The sequence below is a fragment of the Vanessa atalanta genome, chromosome 18 (genome assembly GCF_905147765.1).
Source record: "Vanessa atalanta chromosome 18, ilVanAtal1.2, whole genome shotgun sequence".
Classification (NCBI taxonomy): Eukaryota; Metazoa; Arthropoda; class Insecta; order Lepidoptera; family Nymphalidae; genus Vanessa; species Vanessa atalanta.
Window position 1 is genome coordinate 7,001,934 of NC_061888.1, and position 20,177 is coordinate 7,022,110.

Consider the following 20,177-nt stretch of genomic DNA (forward strand, 5'->3'; position numbering starts at 1 on the left):
TAATTTAATGCAAGTTATTAGGTCAACTTCTATATTTTTATATTCATAAAATCGGATGCGTCCCCATTTTTCTGTTCTTGTCAAAAGCTACGTGTTGTCTTTATTTAACCAATATTTTTGCAACAGACAACGAGGTGTTGAATTTGAAGCTGTTCCCCATTGTAAAGCTTTCGATCTTTATTATCTTTGTTTAACAAATTTACGTTCATATAACATGCAGTCAACTTATAGGTATGAGTTGCAACTTGTATTCGCAAAATGGTTATCGCCATCGAAGATAACTCAGTCTTAAATAAAACATGTGCGCGAAGTTATAAGCAAACGGAGCCGTTATTTTGGCGCTTCAGCATGTTTTCCTTTCCTCTGACGATATATGACTTTTATATGTATATAATAAACTATTGGTGTTCATTAGTCTCGCTAAAACTCAAAAACGGATTCACCGATTCACCAGATACAGCAGTGGTTTAAAATAGAGAAAAATAGTAAAAATCCATAACGATATACTCGTATTTGTATGGAAATCGTCACTTTCTATGGTTACTATAGTATACTTTAAATATGTATCGTTCGCTGCCATTTTGAGTTCAAATTATCGTTTCTCCCGTGCTATGAATTTTTTTGACGCAAAAGTAACAGTATGTAAAGTCCTACAGCTGGGCTAAGGCCTCCTCTCCCTTTGAGTTGAAGGATCTGAGCTCATACCACCAAGCCACTGCCACCACCTAGATTCAAAGGGCCCCGTAGATTCAAAGGGCTCCCAGCTAAGTCAAGTCAAAGTCAAAAATAGACGATAATGTAAAATAATAAGGTATTTTATTAAATTAAACAAGTCGTATGGCTTGCAGTCTTAAATCTTTGATCAATCATTAACGAAGGAAAACAATACTATAATTAACATACAAGATCACAATATCACCCGCACCACCTAGATGTCCAAAAATCCACAACAGCGCGATTTTTAAGACATTTTCTACCTTGCACAAACACTCTGTGGAACCAGATTTCGCCGGCGGTTTTTCCGAACCGATACGACTTGGGAACCTTCAAGAAAAGAGCGTACTTCCTTAAAGGCTGGCAACGCACCTGCAACCTAGTGTTGCAGATGTCCATGGGCGGTGAATTACTTTCCATCAGGTGAGCCTCCTGCTCGTTTGCCCCCTATAACATAAAAACAAGGTATTTTTGCTACCTAAAACGTCACAAAGAAAAGAGACAAAAAATACCAAGAAGAGGCCTTTTGTACGAACATCAGCCAGAAGGATTCCTCGGAAAAATGAAAAAAATAAAATTAAAGAAGAGAAAGCAGAAGGTGTTAAAAAGAGAAAAGTAAAGAAAAACAAAAACAACTAAAGCTAAAGACAGCGTGTCTATTTTATTTTCGGAAGATTTCTACAAAATTGACAATGGCAAATTGGAAGCTATACTTGAAAATACTAACAAAAAAAAAGCAAGTACTAACAAAAATTACAGAACAGCTGAGATAGAAAAAATGTTGACTGAGACTGATTCAGATGTCTAAAATGACTTAAGAATTACTTATGGTCTCAATCGATAAGAGCTGTGATTTAATTAAATGTAATTAAGGAAGCTTAATATAACATAACATAACATAAGCAGCCCGTAAATGTCCCACTGCTGGGATAAAGGCCTCCTCTCCCTTTGAGGAGAAGGTTTGGAGCACATTCCACCACGCTGCTCCAATGCGGGTTGGCGGAATACACATGTGGCTGAATTTCGTTGAAATTAGACACATGCAGGTTTCCTCACGATGTTTTCCTTCACCGCCGAGCACGAGATGAATTATAAACACAAATTAAGCACATGAAATTTCAGTGGTGCCTGCCTGGGTTTGAACCCGAAATCATCGGTTAAGATGCACGCGTTCTAACCACTGGGCCATCTCGGCTCCTTAATAATCGTAACCTAAAATTTTAAACCTCAGTTAAACACATCGCAGTTAAAACAATGGAATTTAATTATATCTAATGTTCGAATATCAAAGTAATCCATTTTGTCCATAAATATAGATTTAAATTATTATTTAAATCTATATTTATGATTAGCATATGAGGAGCAAATTAAAGAATTCTCCAAAGGAAAGTGCAGAAAGGTTGCTTTATAGTTTATCAATTTATTTACGGTTGTGTAATACTAAGGAATAATTTATTATAATTTTAATATTATACTGTCTCTTTTTTTATACTTTGAGTAATTAGGTGGGCCAGCCCTGTATATACTTTGTTTTTTGACTTGACCTAGCTGGGAGCCCTTTGAATCCACGGGGCCCTGGGCGGAAGCCCAAAAAGCCATATGATAGATCCGTCCCTGAGTATATATTTTAATATACACAATTTAGGGTGTCCCAAAACATAATGGTATTATTTTCCCGAAATCAAATTATTTAATAATTATTATTAAAGGAATGACTGGGCTAACGCATCGGCGTCTCGTGATGTAAAGACCAGCGCATTCAGAAAGGAATATAACTCTGCCTCTAGGTCCTTCAAAAATGTGATTGCTAAGGCTAAGACTCCACATTGGCAGAATTGACGAGAGACTGGTGCGTCTCCCTTCAGGAACACGTGCGTTCTGGTCTCTCGCTAAAGCTCTTCTTGGGAATTTCTGTCAGCCTTCATTTCCATCTCTGCACAAGGACGGTGAGTCATTGGCCCATACCGCGAAGGAGAAAGCTGATCTTTTAGGCTCTCTCTTCGCGTCGAATTCGACTCTGGATGACCAAGGAAATTCAACACCAACAATCCCGCGATGTGATACCACGATGCCGAAGGTTAAATTCCGGCAAAGTGCAGTTCGTAAAGCACTTTTTTCCTTGGATATTCATAAGTCGAGTGGACCCGATGGCATCCCTTCAATCGTGCTACGGACTGTGCTCCCGAGTTGGCACAGGTCTTAACGCGTCTTTTCCAGCAATCTTACGCATTAGGCGTCGTCCCGATCTCCTGGAAGACTGCTTTGGTGCATCCGATTCCCAAAAAGGGTAACCGCTCAGACCCATCCAATTATAGGCCTATAGCCATCACCCCCTTGTTCTCCAAGGTAATGGAGTCCATTGTAAACTATCAGCTCCTGTGGTATCTAGAGGAGTACCAGCTGATTAGTGACCGCCAGTACGGTTTCCGTCGGGGTCGCTCAGCCGGTGATCTTCTCGTTTACCTTACTCATAAATGGGCGGAAGCAGTTGAGGGCAAGGGGGAGGCATTAGCAGCCAGTCTGGACATAGCGAAGGCCTTCGATCGCGTGTGGCACAAAGCGCTTCTTTCGAAGCTTCCTTCCTATGGGCTTCCCGGGAAATTATGCAATTGGATTACCAGCTTTTTGGCAGATCGGAGCATGCACTGTCGACAACGACAAGGTCGTTGTCGACAGTGCATGCATGCTCCGACCAAAAATTCGTCAACGCTGGTGTTCCACAAGACTGCGTTCTGTCACCCACTCTATTTCTTCTGCATATCAATGACTTGTTACAAATCAGGAACATTGCTATGCAGACGACAGTACCGTTGACACCTCATACACCGGCCGTGCTAATATTTCTCGGGAAAACGTCGAAGAAAACCGGAACAAACTTGTGTCTGAAATCGTATCGTATCGTGTGTACCTTCAAGAAAAGAGCGTACTTATTTCTTAAAGGTCGGCAACGCACCTGTAACCCCCCTGGTGTTGCAGATATCCATGGGCGATGGTAATCACTTTCCATCAGGTGAGCCTCCTGCTCGTTTGCCCCCTATAACATAAAAAAGCATTCCCTCTATTTATATTCGGATTATTTGAAGCAATGAGGTCATCACTGACTCGAATAATAAATATTTTTGCGATTGGACAACGATAACCCGTGCCTTGACTTGATGTCAAACTTTTGATATGAAGATTTGTCCTGACTTACTGTTAGGAGGAATTTGGGCCCCGTGTCTAGTCCCCGGGCCTAGTGTCTTCCCAATTTTTGTATTAAATGTTGCTTATTTTTTTTGAGCTGTTAAAACTTAAAACAATGATTTTCATGTAATTGTTAATTAACAAACAATAATAAAATTTTGTCTGCAAAAATCGTACCTGTAATACGAATGTTAAAGACAATTTTCTAAGTTATTTATCATTTTGCCCTATTTTCTCCTTTTTTTCACATTTATTATTGTTAAATTTGAATATGTTTATGAAAAAAATAAAATAAAAATAATAAATAAAATAAAAAAACAATAAAACAAGTAACATTGAGGGTGACACTTTAATTAATTACTAATTAACAACAAAGGTTGAAATTTGTGAAAACAATGTAAATTATAATTATTTATACCTTCTGTCCAATTTTCAACCATCTAACAATTTTTTTACACAAAGTTATAAACAATAACGCTTTTCACCCTCACAACCCCCTAAAGTTCACCCCAGAAGGTTAATTGTTTGTATTTGTTATTATTTTAACGTCCCAAACACAAAAAATCATAATGATACTAATTACTTGACCTTCAAGGGCTTTATTGGCTGGCCTATATGGATTTAATTAGATAAGAAAACGTTTAAAGTCAAGTTCGTTGTTTGATAAACTCAGTTGAATCGCAATAGTGTGCTTTTTTAGTTTGGTTAGTTGGTGAAATCAGGCCAGTTGAATTCGATTCCATTATTTCAGCTCATCCAGTAGCGACTAAGGATAAGCTCCATCCTTGTAGAGTTTTTACTCTGTATGATCGACAGTAAGTGCTCCTAGCGATCCCAAAGATACCTGATTACTGATACTATCATGGGTAATGACGGATACTCACTGTGTTTTCAGCGATCAGTCGCTGGTAATGTGAGAAATATATAGTAATGAAGTCAGAGGACTAGTTATTCATGTTGATAATTGTTGCGCCATGCTCACCAATATTGTTCAAAGTTTTTGAGGCTCACAATAATGTTGAATACTTCTCCGACGAGTCGATTAAGCTCATATGTAAATATGCAAACAACGATAAAGTTATTTTCGGTATATATAAACAAATAACGAAATACCTCAGGCGCATCTTTTCATTTGCGATTCATGAAAGATACTCAAAAGTAGTCTATTTGGCAGTACATTTGGAAAAAATAATTTAACAGAACGCAGCGGGCATTAACAAGCCACTGCTCGATTTGTCAGTAAGTTGCTTTTGCTTGCACGTTGCTGTGAGCTGAAATGTTACGTACATGGATCATATCATCAAAATTATTTAAGCGTCAGAAACAACGAACACCAGTTAAGGAACACCATAATATTTTTGCTTCAGATGCTCTAGGGTGCATCTACACTGTAGGTACATTATAGGCGATACGAAATTCAGTGGGTCATAGAGTCTAATATAACATATACCGAATAATTAGGATATCAAAGTTATTACTTGGGCCAAGCCCCCTAACTTCCCCTATCATGGTACTAGAAACTAGAGTACTATTATCGTCTATGTTAATTAGCTACGATGACGGTTTTTCAATATCGTAATCTTTCAAACTCATATACCTAAATTTTTAGGATAACTATTTAAAAAATTGGAAATAAATTCAATACAACTTTACCTTAATTTAACTGACACAAAGTATTAGTGTTCATAAAAATAAATAATGTATTTATTTTAAACGTTTTATTCAGATGGAAATTGCCTTTTATACTTAGCAATTCGAACCTGTAGTTTTACATATATTATGAGAAATTTGAATAAACGTAAGGTGTGTTGAGGCAAAAAGTTCGGTCGGATCATCAGCGTTTAACTAATTTAAAAATAGCAAGGATTGAATCTTCCCTTTTATTTAAAGGGAAGATTCAATCCATTCAAATAATTTATTTTATAAATAAAGAATGTGGACGTTAGAAAACAAAACGTCACTTTATAGTTCACTTTATAGTTACATTACCGAATGATAAAAATGATTACAATGTTTTTTCTTAAGGCCAATTTATTGTGAAAAAATCATTTATAATAAAATTAAATGCTCTTTACGAAGTATGATAACAATTATTTTATTTTCATGTTTTGTGAAAATAAATGTTACATGCTACATCTTATAATAAACACAATGTTATTGTTATGGGTGTTACTTTAGGGTTCAATGTTATCCAATATCCATTTCATGTATTGCCTAACATCGGTGTATACTCCTGGGGTAGAAGAACCACATTGTTGAGGTCCATAAGACACGACGCCGAACTGAATCATCCGATAGTTGTTTTTGTATTCCTCTTCTAACATAAGTGGACCACCAGAGTCGCCTCTGCAGGAGTCTTTACCCGTCTCACCAGCACATAATTTCTTGTGAATAGTATAACGAGCGTCAGAGTTTCTAAAATAAAAAAATGTAGGATTTAGTAATTTTTTTTAAACATTTAACAGCAATCAACATTGCCAATCAAATTTCTCACCTGTCATAGTATTGTCGGCATTCATTATCAGTCTTTATTGGTATATTAACTTTTCGAAGAACGGAAGATGCTCGATCGAACTCGGTAATTCCCCATCCAGCAACAGTAGCTTGTTTTCCATCGAGGCTTATGTTTCTCAGTTCATTAAATATCGGTAGACAGACCGGTGCGACGTTTTCTATAAATATCTTCTTCTTTGAATTTTAGGTAAAAAAATTTTGGGACAACTTTGATAAGTTATCACATATTATCTGATAACATGTTTATATATGTACATCTGAATGTGGGCTTGAACCATAAAAGGCGCATCGAAAAAGATAAAAAAACAGTTTTTTTTGTTGTATATGATCGCATGATATACAAAGTTTTCACCGTTTCACAAGTTCACTGTTTAGGAGAAATGTTAAAGTGGTTTTTAATATTTCATTATACAAGACCTGTACCAATGTTCAGCTCTATTTGTCAGCTTACTAATTTATTGTCTAGTTTGAACGTACTATGCTATGTATGTGACAGGACTACTGGACAATCCAATATTGGCTCGCTTCCTTGTCAGACAGTTTATTTTACAAGCGGTTATATAAAATGCGATCGATTTTAAAATAAATATTCGTTGAGATATTTTTATATAATAGTAACTTTGTCCAATCTAATATGGTGCAAAAAAAAAAAACGGAGAGTCGCAAACCTTAGCAAGCGATGTTCAAATAACATTTAAAATGAGAAAAAAGTTACGTACGAATGAAATGATAACTCGCTTAATGTATGGAGTAGCTTCCATTAAGAACACAGTTTCGTTTGCAGTGATAACGTATCCGTTTTATGAACGTTATGCGCTCCACGTCATTCACATTATTTAAATAATAAAGTAACATGTTCCTAATCATTTAGATATATTTTAATAACTAACAAAATAATATTTCCATTTAACTTACTAAATGAAAAGTCAATTGGCACCTTGAGGCGGAGGAGAGCGATATCATTTTGTACGTTAGGCAGTATTTTAAAGTCCTCATGAGGAATTGATTTAGCTACAGCAATATCCTAAAAAAAAAAAAACATTAGACACATATATAAAAACAAGTTGCTAAATATATTGAATACCTGAATATGACTCTCGCAGAGATACTGTGGATATTCTCCTTGGCAATCTTCTGGTGTATATATATTGAATTCACCGACGCGTACTCCAGCTATTGTTTTAGACTCGACACAGTGTGCAGCAGTCAAAACATATCTAGAGTTTATAATTGTCCCTCCACATTTGAATTGAGTGTGTTTTTTACCTATAATATAAGGAATAAAAGTCAGAAAATACCTTTCAAATTCTGAGTATACAAGAGGATCCGTAGTAATCGCTTTACGCCCGATAGACATTGTAAGGTCCTATAATCGTTTAACGGAGCTCGGAAAGTCATAATTGCTTTGTATATGAACCAGGGAAGAGTTCATTATGGTATTTTAAAATTAGTAGATTTTTATCAAAAAGTGAAATTTCTGGCAAAATGTAGTTGGAGTGAGTACTGGTACCATATAATAATAATACAAAGTATAAATAACCATTATTATTCCTAATAACATGAGAGATAAGCGCCATCCATGGAAACTCATAGAGGTTGGCATAAAGACCTCCGATGATTCGGTCTCCATTGATTCCACCGCATTTTTCAGGTAACAGTGCGATGTTCTCGTGTGTTTCGATGTCTGTTTCTGTTTCTGCAAATCTTTCAGATACGGTGATGAAGCGGGAACAGCAAATCTGTCAAAAGGATCATCAGTCGAGCAGAGTTGATTGTGCATTTTTTGTGCGTTCGTTTAATAATTAATTAGTTTGTTTGTTGTTCACGTCTTAACTACTTAACCGATCATAATAAAATTTTGGATACACGTTATCAGGTGTGCAGTAAAGAGGACATGAGTCGTCACACGAGGGGAAAGCTGCGGACGGGAATATTTATTGGTGAATGATCAAACCATTTTCAAGGAATATAAAAATTAGAACATTAAGGAATGATATAACGAAATTGTACTCTATTTGAACTTGAAATATTACTCTAATTGCAACCAACGAAGTTCCAGTTAAATCAAAGTTCTATTTATAGAACAGCCATTTTTAAACTATTCGGTGAGATAATTTTTTGAAAAGTTAAGTATTTTTTAATAATGTACATAACACTGACAGTATTTTAGTAAACTTAGCTTTTAAAATAAATTCTGAAACGATTAACAGATTTTTCTGAGGCATTGTCAGTGGATAGATAAGTGATGGTATATGGCAAGTCGCGAGCAGAGCACGGTTTGATACAATAAATTTAATCCACAAATAAAGGTCAGTTTTTGGACTACGTCATTAGTAGTATTGTAGTGCTTACCATAGGATGCCGTTTGCCATCCACGGTTTTAATTCCGCACACTGCTTCTTTAAGCCTTTGTTTTGCTGCGGGATCTGTGTTGGACGCTAATTTCAACGCTTCGGGACACTGACGGAGCAACATACAGCTGTCGCATTTTTCTAAATTAAACAACAATTATTATTCTTATTTTTCCAAGATAAACTAAAATTATTATTAAAATTAAAAATTTGCTTTACATTCACTTGTGAATCTGTGGTGCCAGATCTACCTACAGCGGCGATCTAACTATTGCGTAAGTTCGTATGATGATAATTATGTTATTATCGCAAAACTTACTTTGAATAATGAAAGAAACGGAATCCTAATAGAAGCACTCTTGTCACTGTCTGATTATCAATTTTTTTGCCTAAGCTCATTTTCGTCGACTCTTCAAAATCGAAGGACAAAATGATCCAAATGAAAAAAAATAAAAGATGATTACTGGCGAATGTTGAAAAGTAATTTTAGAGAACAGGCATTAATTTAAAAAAAAACAACAACTATAGATAACCTATGAAGAGTAAAAACTTCGTTAAAATATATAAACTCAGTAAAGTAATGAATGACCTTCATTTTTGAATTAAAATTGATATGAATGATGAATGATGATGCTGATATCTAATATGAGGTCATCTGTGTCATTTTAACGGCGGATATTAATAAGATATTATTATTATTCTTTATTTCAATATCACTGCTATAACCGACCCGTAAAACTCCTATTATTTCCTATACATCGCAAAATGATACCAGTTGTTCATTAAACTCAATCCATTATAAAAAAAAAATATTATTTAGTATGAATTACTTACGTGCGAATGAATAATCCGAGACGTGAATTACTAACAAGCAAATTAATAGTTTTTGAATCATTTTAATTTGTTATTGAATATATTTTTTTGCATACACATATGACATTTATATATTCGTGGTGTTCACGTTAGTACGGCTTGGCATCCAACTGCCAAGTGACGGTGTGATGTTTTCCTTAGTAATATAATTATGATAGTGTGGGTCATATATATATGTATACATAATTCAATATAAATATTATATATTAGTAACGTAGTATTAATTAGTTTTATTTAAAGTTATTCCATATTGTTTTTAAATAGTTTTTATCACAATATTAATTATTTTACATGTATAGTATAAACACATACATATATATTACACGATTCCACCCGTACTTATATATGAATACATATAAAAATAATTCCGTAATAAGTCCATGTCGATAAGTCCTACGTAAAGAAACGGAAGTGTCACCTACTCTTTATACTTACTCTTATGACGATTTTAAAATATCAATTCTTCTTATACCCTAGGATAACATATTGTAGCCTAAGGTCTGTCTTGGCTAGTTCTTATATGTTCATAAAAACAAATTGTAGTTTGTGTTTATAATAACAAATTATAATTCAGAACATCTATGAAGAATGGAGGACAGCTCAGTATTGTTCAGTTAGTATTAACGTACATTAAGTACAAAATTATAATAAAATGATAAAAATTTTCCAGTTTCAGATTTTTTCCTTTGTATTGGCCTAATTATCTACCTGCATGCCAAATTTCAACTTTCTAGGTCACCTGGAAGTAGGTTATAGTTTTGATCTATAGGTCAGTCAGTGATAAAAATGACGATTTTTAGACGTTAATACCTAAATAACCGTTTGAGATACGTTTATGAAATTTCAAACACATATGTATCTCGCGAGTCTCAATTTTTACACGTTTATCAAATATTATTGAGTTATGAGGAGGTCAAAGTGGCTCCAAATGGTTCGTGTAATATTTATTACACACGGTGCTGCTCGCCAGTTCTGTACTTGGCTGACATGCTACCGCGTGTCTAGATTTTATATTCAATTTTATAACCTGGCCCAAAAGACGTATCTGACATTGGCTCAGGTGTTGCCTCTGCAGGAAAGACCCGAGCGTCAATTAATATTCCTACAATACATATACATGTATTATGATAGGCTATCATTTAATACAGGTAGACGGACGAGCTAATGGGCCCCTGATGTAATGTATGCTAAGTGGTCATCACCATCCATAGACAATGACACTGTATGAAATAATAGCCATTCCTTCCGTCACCAATGTGCCACCAACCTTGGTAAGGCATTCGATAAGGCTTACCACTGCATTCTTTACATAAGTGGAAATATTATATAGTTTCGAATCGTCTACTAAAATGGTTCAAAACTTGTCATATGGGAAGAATTTCTAGAGGGATAGTCCATGGACACCACACTAAAATATTTGTTGTTTCTGTGGGAGTGTCACAAGGATCTAATTTAGTGCCATTGTTTTATATATTCATTAATTTCATATTCCTTAATGATATTGTGCCAATGATTGAATATTGTGACGTGCGTTTATTCGCTGTTGATTTAAAATAATTATACACAAATACAACAAGAATAATTATACGACTTTTTGATGTTGTTTTACTACAAGAAAATCTATACAAATTAATCGAATGGTGTGATTAGATAAAATGGTCCCAAATATTGACAAATGTTATCACATTAAATGAAATCGTTAAAAAGCTTAAAGAATTAATATATATTGATAGGATTTATGACGACAAAACACTTGATTTAGTAAAGAAATATCTCGGATTTATTCTAAAATGCTCCAAAGACTTGAAACTGTCCGTAGCGGATTAGAATATTGTTGCTTAATCTGGTCACCGTGTACAAACTTGCATATTAATGGGATTGAGAGTGTACGAAAAAACTTCGTCAACTATCTAAAGATATATGATAAACTTGAATTCTTATAATTATAATAATAAATCATTTATTTCAGACTATGTGTATGTGTATATGTCCATTTTGTTAGTATAATGAAAGATGTAATTTGGTTCAATACACAAAGTCTGGAAAAATTACGAAAACGGATATAAATGAAGCTTTTCTTTATTTTATCTTACAATAATATTGGCTGTCCGGAACTTTTATCATGATTATACTTAAACGTCCCACGCAATAATTCTCGTAATAGGAGTAACTTATTTTATAATAGATTATTATTATAGATATATATTATAGAACTAAATTAGGCGATAATTCTAATGGAATTTTATCAATGTGTAATAATCGCGAAAATCTAAGACAACATTAAGATTATCATTGTTATACATAACCATTAATGAACAAGTAAAACTTTAGACGTTTGACATAAAAGCCGCTTTCAGTTTAATCGAAAAATAAATAATGTTAATTGCGCGCATCTGTATGACTTTTTTAATTAATGTTTATTATACAATAGCTTAATAATAATAATAGTTTATTTGCACCAAACATTATAGTATATACAGGGCCGGACCGTGAGTTTATGGGGCCCTGAGCGAATACTACTTAGGGGCCCACCTAATAACTCAAAGTATAGAAAAAAAGAGACGGTATAATATTTGATTTAAATTATAATATATTATTCCTTAGTGTCATACAACCGTAAATATATTGACAAATTATAAAGCAACCTTTTTCGTTTTCTAGTGGATAATATCGTCACCCAACACTCGTACAGGTTGTATTTGACTTTAATATATAAGCAATATATAAAAGGTTGGTACATTTTTAATCCTGTATCAATTATTTTAATATAGTACCGACTTGAATTTTGCACAGTTCTCATTTTCATATAATATTCATATGATTAGCAGAAATATTATTATATAACACTTAAACAGTGTTGTAGAAGTAATTACTTCGATTTATAGTTATTGTATTAATGCGTTTAAGAGACATACATTCAATTATTATAGTTGATGCGTAGGTACATGTTTATTATAATATTGTAATGTTAATTATAATTAATAATTAGTGTTAGATATTATTACGATTGATTTACGTAATATAATATAGTTAATTAAAATTAGCTGTTTAAAAATTAATAATTATATTTTAACATTCATGATTAAGATACTTATTTACGTTCTTAAATATAATAAAATCAATTCTAAGCCTAGTACCTTAAGTTTATAATTAAAATAGCAAGGTATATAATTTGTTAATTTTTACTTTTCAGGTCGATGACATTCGAATCGCAGTATGTCCGAGGAAAGGTCAAAGGTCGCTTAACAGCATTCATTAATTGAATCGATGCGTTGATGTTTGAATGATAAAAAATTAAACGGCTGAGATGTTACTGAATTGCAACTGGAAAAGTTCGAGTCGTACGTGCAACATGATGACCTAAAGTTGCGTTTAGAATGTACTATAAGTTGATGATGTAAAATTACAGTTGTCTGTGCGTTCAGAGTTCGCATCATTATATTATAAGGTTTTGTTTAGGTTTTAGGAATTTTTGAAATCCTACAAAATTATATAATAAAAACTAAATATATAATATATAATTAATATAATAAATAAACGTACAACGTATAACATATATATATATAATCGCATATATCCATTCATACATCACACAGTCATACAAAAATATAAACACAATTTAATAATTAAATAAATAAATAAAATATCATAGCTATTGTATCGCAGCTTCATCGCTGCTTACACTGGAACGCGATGTTTACGCACCACTATAGCGATCCTTTTGTTCTCGCGCCTCTGCGTATGCGGCGGTTCAACATATACCAGTCACGACTTATGCTTGACGCTGAACGTTTGTTGCTTTATCCCACGCCGCGCAGTATACGTTGCATTGTACTTATATTAGCTATTAGTTTCCATCTTTTGCACCTTCTATTCCTTGGTTTACTTATGTGTTTCAATAAACACATTTAACACGCGAACATTACGCACCAACCACCAAAATACAATAAAGATAATAAGTCTATATGTACCGATAGGAATACGGGTGTCAGCATTCATAAGCCTATTAAGTTGCCTACAATACAGCTACCACGGTTTAATGGGTGTTATAGTAATTGGCTAGAATTTCGTGACACTTTATCCATAATAATTATGAAATTGACCAAATAAATAAATTTCGTTATTTGCATGCTTCACTAGAGTAAAAAGTTTGATAGAACAATGAAATAATAAAATTGCGTTCATTAGAATATTAGGTGAGCTAGTTAAACAATGGGACACTTATTCATATATTTAGTTACTCGCAAGTTAGATCAGAGGTCTTATTGTGAGTTTAAGGGCCGCGTAGAAAAGGACAGCAAAATCAAATTCGATGTTTTTCTTCAATTCATTCATACGCGCGCTGACTTAGTTGAAACTTTGATGTTATTACGAAATAATACTCCTGTGGCTAATAAATACGTTCCCAAGATCCATGGTAACGGCACAGATTTTTGGTTGTCCAAGCACTGAATTTGTCAATAAGACTGTGTAAAGGTGACCACAGCTTGAATACTTGTTCACAGTTCCTTGTAATGAAGCCCGTCTTAAGTTTTTCCTTCAATGATTTACAGATTAGATCCTACGGTTCAGGATGAACTTCGGTTTCGTCAGTATAGGTTTGTCATCTTCGCAGATATTGAAAAAATGTATCTCCAAATTGTAGTCCATCCATCGGATAGGCACTTGAGGCAGGTAATTTGGCGTGTAGTAAATTCAAACAATCCAGTGAAGGTTTTTAATTAAACACTGCCAAGACGGTACAGCTAGTGCACCTTTTCTTGCGACACGATGCCTTAAGCCTATATATTATAAAGTGGCATATTATAAAGCACGGTATTTATGTTGATGATTTGCTTACCGGTAGTGATGATTTAAACAAATTATTTTTTATTCGTAATGAAATCACCAATATACTTGCGTCAGCTTCTATGTCACTTAGGAATTGGAAATCTAATTTACCTCAAGTAGTTTCTGGTGATTCTCAATCATTAGTTTTAAAAATGGGATCCGGTGAACTTTATAAATTTTTAGGACCTGACTGATTTGCTAATTTCGATGAATTAGGTTTCATAATTGGATCTAAAAATACATCTCATAACAGTACAAAACGTGTGTTGTTGTCAGTAATTGCACGTATTATTGACATTTAGGTCTTTTATCGCCCTTTGTAGTCTCCATGAAACTAACACCTGTGTCTATTACACGGACGATGGTAGCGACGCTATCGGCAGATTCATCGGCCGAGCGGCGGGTGTTTCAGAAAAGACCATCCTAGAGCACAGCCTTAAGACATCTATACATAAACGTGACATCAGAGTCGCCGAGGCTGTGCTCTCTCTGATCGAGCACGGAGCAGGGCTCGCTGGATTACAGTAATTCGGATAAAAAAATAAATAAAAAGATAAAAAAAACTACTATATACAGTATTTTTATATATTATATATTACCATATATTATTTTAAACTGAAAAAAAAAAATGTCAGTGTGGGCCACGTCTTCCAAGAAGACGACAAGCTCGCGAAGTCCAGCGAAGATCTGCTGATGTTTAGTAAAAATATAAAATAACGCCACAATTTATAAAAATAAAATGTAAAAAAAGGCACCGGCAACGACTTGTTATTGCAAACAAATCGGTTAGATAAAATATCATGGGACGAACTGTTACCTTAGGAGCTCAACTCCAGTTGGAATAATATTGTCAAAATGATGAAATTATTATTTAGCTACTAACACAATAAATTAATGCGTAATAAACGACGAAATTTAAATAAAACGCAAGGTGAGCTCAAGCAAATAGATCGGTTGTTGAATCATCAGCTATAATCTCATTGTTTAAAAATAGCACGGATTGAATCTTCCCTTTAAATATAATTTACAAGTTGTTACCTGCGGCTTTGCACGCGTAGAATATTAATATATTTACAAATTAACTTAAAATATTACTATAATATAAGACCTCTTGTATACTACATTGGTGTGTATTTCAGCTCTTAAGGTAGAATATCCAGAAACGCTTAAATGCGAATCAACTCATATTTAATCGGTAGCCCAAAAATAAGGTTTCATGCTTCTAAGTTAAAAAATGACGGACTTCTATTAAAACTTTCAACCCTTATTTCAACCCCGTAGGGGTAGAATATGCAGAAGCATTTAAATAAGTATCTACTCCTTTTTAATCAGTATCCCAAAAATAAGGTTTCATGTTTCTAACTTAAAAAATGACGGACTTCACCCCTTTAGTGGTAGAATTTCCAAAATTCGCTCTTCAGTGGGTGTCATGATATGTTAGTTTATAATTGTACAGCCTAAAATATAAGTTTTATGCTTCTTGTTCTAAAAATGACAGTACTTTTAACAATATACAACCTTTCATCCCCCTTTAGGACCCTTTATAGTACTTTTTTCCAAATTCCAAAAAAAAAAGTAGCCTATGTCCTATGTCTCTAAGTATTCTCAGGCTCTAAACTATTTGTGTACCAAATTTCATTTAAATCGGTCCAGTAGTTTTGGCGTGAAAACGAGACAGACAGACAGAGCTAATTTCGCATCTATAATATTAGTAAGTACGGAAGTATGGATATATGAATAAAAAGTAGATGGACGTCAGAAAACAAAACTTCTTTTTTTAGTTCGGTTGCGACCTGCGACTTTACATTACCGAATGATAAAAATGATTACAATGTTTTTTCTTAAAGCCAATTTATTGTGAAAAAATCATTTATAATAAAATTAAATGCTCTTTACGAAGTATGATATCAATTATTTTATTTTCATGTTTTGTGAAAATAAATGCTACAAGATCTTATAATAGATACAATATAATTGTTATGGGTGTTACTTTAGGGTTCAATGTTATCCAATACGTGATCTGTCAAAGTCTCTGTTAAACTGAATTTGGTTTTTGATATTTGTTAAAAATTTTTCGAAGTAATAAAAAAAACTGTTTAATTTGTCTTTTCTTCGAAAGCAAATTTATTTCTCAGCCAGTGTGTTTCATTTATTATTAATTACAACATTATCTAACAGTGTTGTACAGTTTCATCACAAGTATGAATTAAATAAGTAATTGTTCATTCATAAAACACACATAGGTTTAGCGTTTTGATGTAAAATGGAAAAATAACTGAAGTAACGAAAGATTCTTCTTGTTTAGGGCTTAATGTTACTTAATATCCAGTCCATATAGCTGATGACATTAGTATATACCCCAGGATTGTCCGTGCCACATTTCTTTGGGCCGTACGATACGATGCCGTACTGGATCATTCGGAATTTGCCATTGACTTTATTTTCCATCATGAAAGGTCCACCGGAATCGCCATTACATGAATCTTTACCTAACTCACCGGCGCAGAACTGGTTAGGAGCGGATTCTGTCATCCTAAAAAAAACAAAAACGTTTGATTAAAAATGGATGATATACAATAAATTCATTGTAAAGGGACAATCTAATTTCTCAAGCACACTATTGATTGAGATATTGATTGTGTAGGAAAGTCGTTTAAGTCAAGTTCTATGATTTTTGAAAGATATTTTTGTGTAACTGAATTTATGCTAGAAGTTCGTTTTCATTTCTCACTGCTAGATGACAATTTGACATGAAAAATTAAAAATTCGTAGAAAGCCTATTTGGTTAAATCATAAATTCCTTAAAAGAAAAATATAGTAGTATCTTACTGTTCGTAGCAATTAGAGGTTGTTAATATTGGTATGTCGGCCTTTTGTAGCCTGGAGGATTTACTGCCAGTATCTGTTGTACCCCAACCCGCAATAGTTCCTTTTTTACCAACGAGACTTATATTACGAATTTCGTATGACACTGGGAGGCAAATCGGTGCGATATTCTCTAAAAAACATCAAATTTAAAGACATCAGGAATTTTTCGAATTATATTTAAATATCAAAAATATGAAAATCTCTTATGAATCTATTTTTCTAAAATCACTTACTGTGTCCAAAATCAATTGGTTGCTTAACACGAAGTAAAGCAATATCGTTATTTGACAGCGTACGTTGATATTCCTTATGGGGAATAATTTCTTCGACGTCTATATCCTGTTGCAAAGATTTAAAACAATTTATGAACATAAGCGTTTTGGTATGAGTTTTATAACTGATTATTTGTTTTATTAATGATTCGAGAAATAACTTAAACCTGAAAGTGAGCCTAGCAGTATAAAAACGGATATTCTCCTTGGCAATCTTCTTGGGAATGGAGATCCAATTTGCCTACTCGAACTTTATAGAGCTTTTTCTTGAGAACACAGTGAGCAGCCGTCAGAATGTATCGGGAATTAATAATACTCCCTCCACAAATAAAAAAGAGGTCATTATAAGCTGAAATTGTGAAAATAAAATCAACATCAGAAAATAAAATTAATAGTATATCAGAATATACATTTTCATTTATTCGAGAAGGATAGTTAACTAACGTAGTAAGGATAGTTCACTAAGAGGCTTTGTGCAAGCCCGTCGGTAGATAGCACACACTCATAAAAAAAAACAATTGTAGTTCACTGATATTATTAAATATAAATCTCTCATTTTTCATACGAAACCATGAACGGTGTTATCAACGAGTTTTGTTGTAAGTGGTTGTAATAATTGCTTTGTATATGAACCAGGGAAGAGTTGATTATGGTATTTTAATATTAGAAGATTTTTATCAAAAAGTGAAATTTCTGGCAAAATGGTACCATATAATAATAAAACAAAGTATAAATAACCATTATTATTCCTAATAACATGAGAGATAAGCGCCATCCATGGAAACTCATAGAGGTTGGCATAAAGACCTCCGATGATTCGGTCTCCATTGATTCCACCGCATTTTTCAGGTAACAGTGCGATGTTCTCGTGTGTTTCGATGTCTGTTTCTGTTTCTGCAAATCTTTCAGATACGGTGATGAAGCGGGAACAGCAAATCTGTCAAAAGGATCATCAGTCGAGCAGAGTTGATTGTGCATTTTTTGTGCGTTCGTTTAATAATTAATTAGTTTGTTTGTTGTTCACGTCTTAACTACTTAACCGATCATAATAAAATTTTGGATACACGTTATCAGGTGTGCAGTAAAGAGGACATGAGTCGTCACACGAGGGGAAAGCTGCGGACGGGAGTATTTATTGGTGAATGATCAAACCATTTTCAAGGAATATAAAAATTAGAAAATTAAGGAATGATATAACGAAATTGTACTCTATTTGAACTTGAAATATTACTCTAATTGCAACCAACGAAGTTCAGTTAAACCAAAGTTCTATTTAGTAAGTTGATTTCGAACAGCCATTTTTAAACTATTCGGTGAGATAAATTTTTGAAAAGTTAAGTATTATTTAATAATGTACATAACACTGACAGTATTTTAGTAAACTTAGCTTTTAAAATAAATTCTGAAGCGATTAACAGATTTTTCTGAGGCATTGTCAGTGGATAGATAAGTGATGGTATATGGCAAGTCGCGAGCAGAGCACGGTTTGATACAATAAATTTAATTCACAAATAAAGGTCAGTTTTTGGACTACGTCATTAGTAGTATTGTAGTGCTTACCATAGGACGCCGTTTGCCATCCACGGTTTTAATTCCGCACACTGCTTCTTTAAGCCTTTGTTTTTCTGCGGGATCTGTTTTGGACGCTAATTTCAACGCTTCGGGACACTGACGGAACAACATACAGCTGTCGCATTTTTCTTAATTAAACAAAAATTATTATTCTTATTTTTTCAAGATAAACTAATATAATTATTAAAATTAAAAATTTGCCTTACATTAATTTGTGAATCTGTGGTGCCAGATCTACCTACTGCTGCGATCTAACAATTGCGTAAGTTTGTATGATGATAATTATGTTACTATCGCAAAACTTACGTTGACAAATATAATTTTAGACTGTTTTAAAAATTAATAATTTTATTCCGGAAAGCAGATGAAAGAAACGGAATCCTAGTAGAAGCACTCTTGTCACTGTCTGCTTATCAATTTTTTTGTCTAAGCTCATTTCGCCGACTCTTCAAAATCGAAGGACAAAATGATCCAAATGAAAAAAATAGAAGATGATTACTGGCGAATGTTGAACAGTAATTTTAGAGAACAGCCATTAATTAAACAAAACCTATAGATAACCTATGAAGAGTATCATTGTATACTTAGATTTTTTTGAAAAGCTTCGTTAAAATATATAAACTCAGTAAAGTAATGAATGACCTTCATTTTTGAATCAAAATTGATTTGAATAGCTGATATCTAATATGAGGTCATCTGTGTCATTTTAACGGCGGATATTAATAAGATATTATTATTATTCTTTATTTCAATATCACTGCTATAACCAACCCGTAAAACTCCTATTATTTCTTATACATCGCAAATTGATACCGGTTGTTCATTAAACTCAATGCATTATAAAAAAATAATTTAGTATGAATTACTTACGTGCGAATGAATAATCCGAGACGTGAATCACTAACAAGCAAATTAATAGTTTTTGAATCATTTTAATTTGTTATTGAATATATTTTTTTGTATATACATATGACATTTATATAATCGTGGTGTTCTCGTT

At 33.5% G+C, this 20,177-nt stretch overlaps 1 protein-coding gene across 3 annotated transcripts; it reads right to left on the reverse strand.

Moving 5' to 3' along the window:
- Window positions 1-5,600: 5,600 nt before the first annotated feature.
- On the reverse strand, window positions 5,601-20,177 carry LOC125070903 (CLIP domain-containing serine protease HP8-like). 3 transcript variants are annotated; one of them, XM_047680911.1, is made up of 7 exons: window positions 20,048-20,177; window positions 8,764-8,903; window positions 7,952-8,150; window positions 7,496-7,677; window positions 7,327-7,435; window positions 6,392-6,569; window positions 5,601-6,312 (listed from the first exon to the last, which is right to left on the reverse strand). In XM_047680911.1, the coding sequence occupies exons 1-7, from the start codon at window positions 20,106-20,108 to the stop codon at window positions 6,072-6,074; spliced, it is 1,110 nt and encodes a 369-aa protein (XP_047536867.1). In that variant the 5' UTR covers window positions 20,109-20,177; the 3' UTR covers window positions 5,601-6,071. The 3 variants fall into 3 exon arrangements, with proteins under 3 accessions (XP_047536867.1, XP_047536869.1, XP_047536866.1); XM_047680913.1 differs by lacking the exon at window positions 20,048-20,177 and adding an exon at window positions 9,597-9,766 and having other exon boundaries at window positions 7,496-7,678; window positions 7,956-8,150; XM_047680910.1 differs by lacking the exon at window positions 20,048-20,177 and adding an exon at window positions 9,597-9,766.

Coding starts and splice junctions, on each gene's coding strand:
- LOC125070903 (XM_047680911.1), bottom strand. CDS start 20,108: ATGATTCAAAAACTATTAATTTGCTTGTTAGTGATTCACGTCTCGGAT. Junction 6,570..7,326: donor GCCAATTGACTTTTCATTTA/GTAAGTTAAATG, acceptor AGATATTTATAG/AAAACGTCGCACCGGTCTGT. Junction 6,313..6,391: donor TGCCGACAATACTATGACAG/GTGAGAAATTTG, acceptor TTTTTATTTTAG/AAACTCTGACGCTCGTTATA.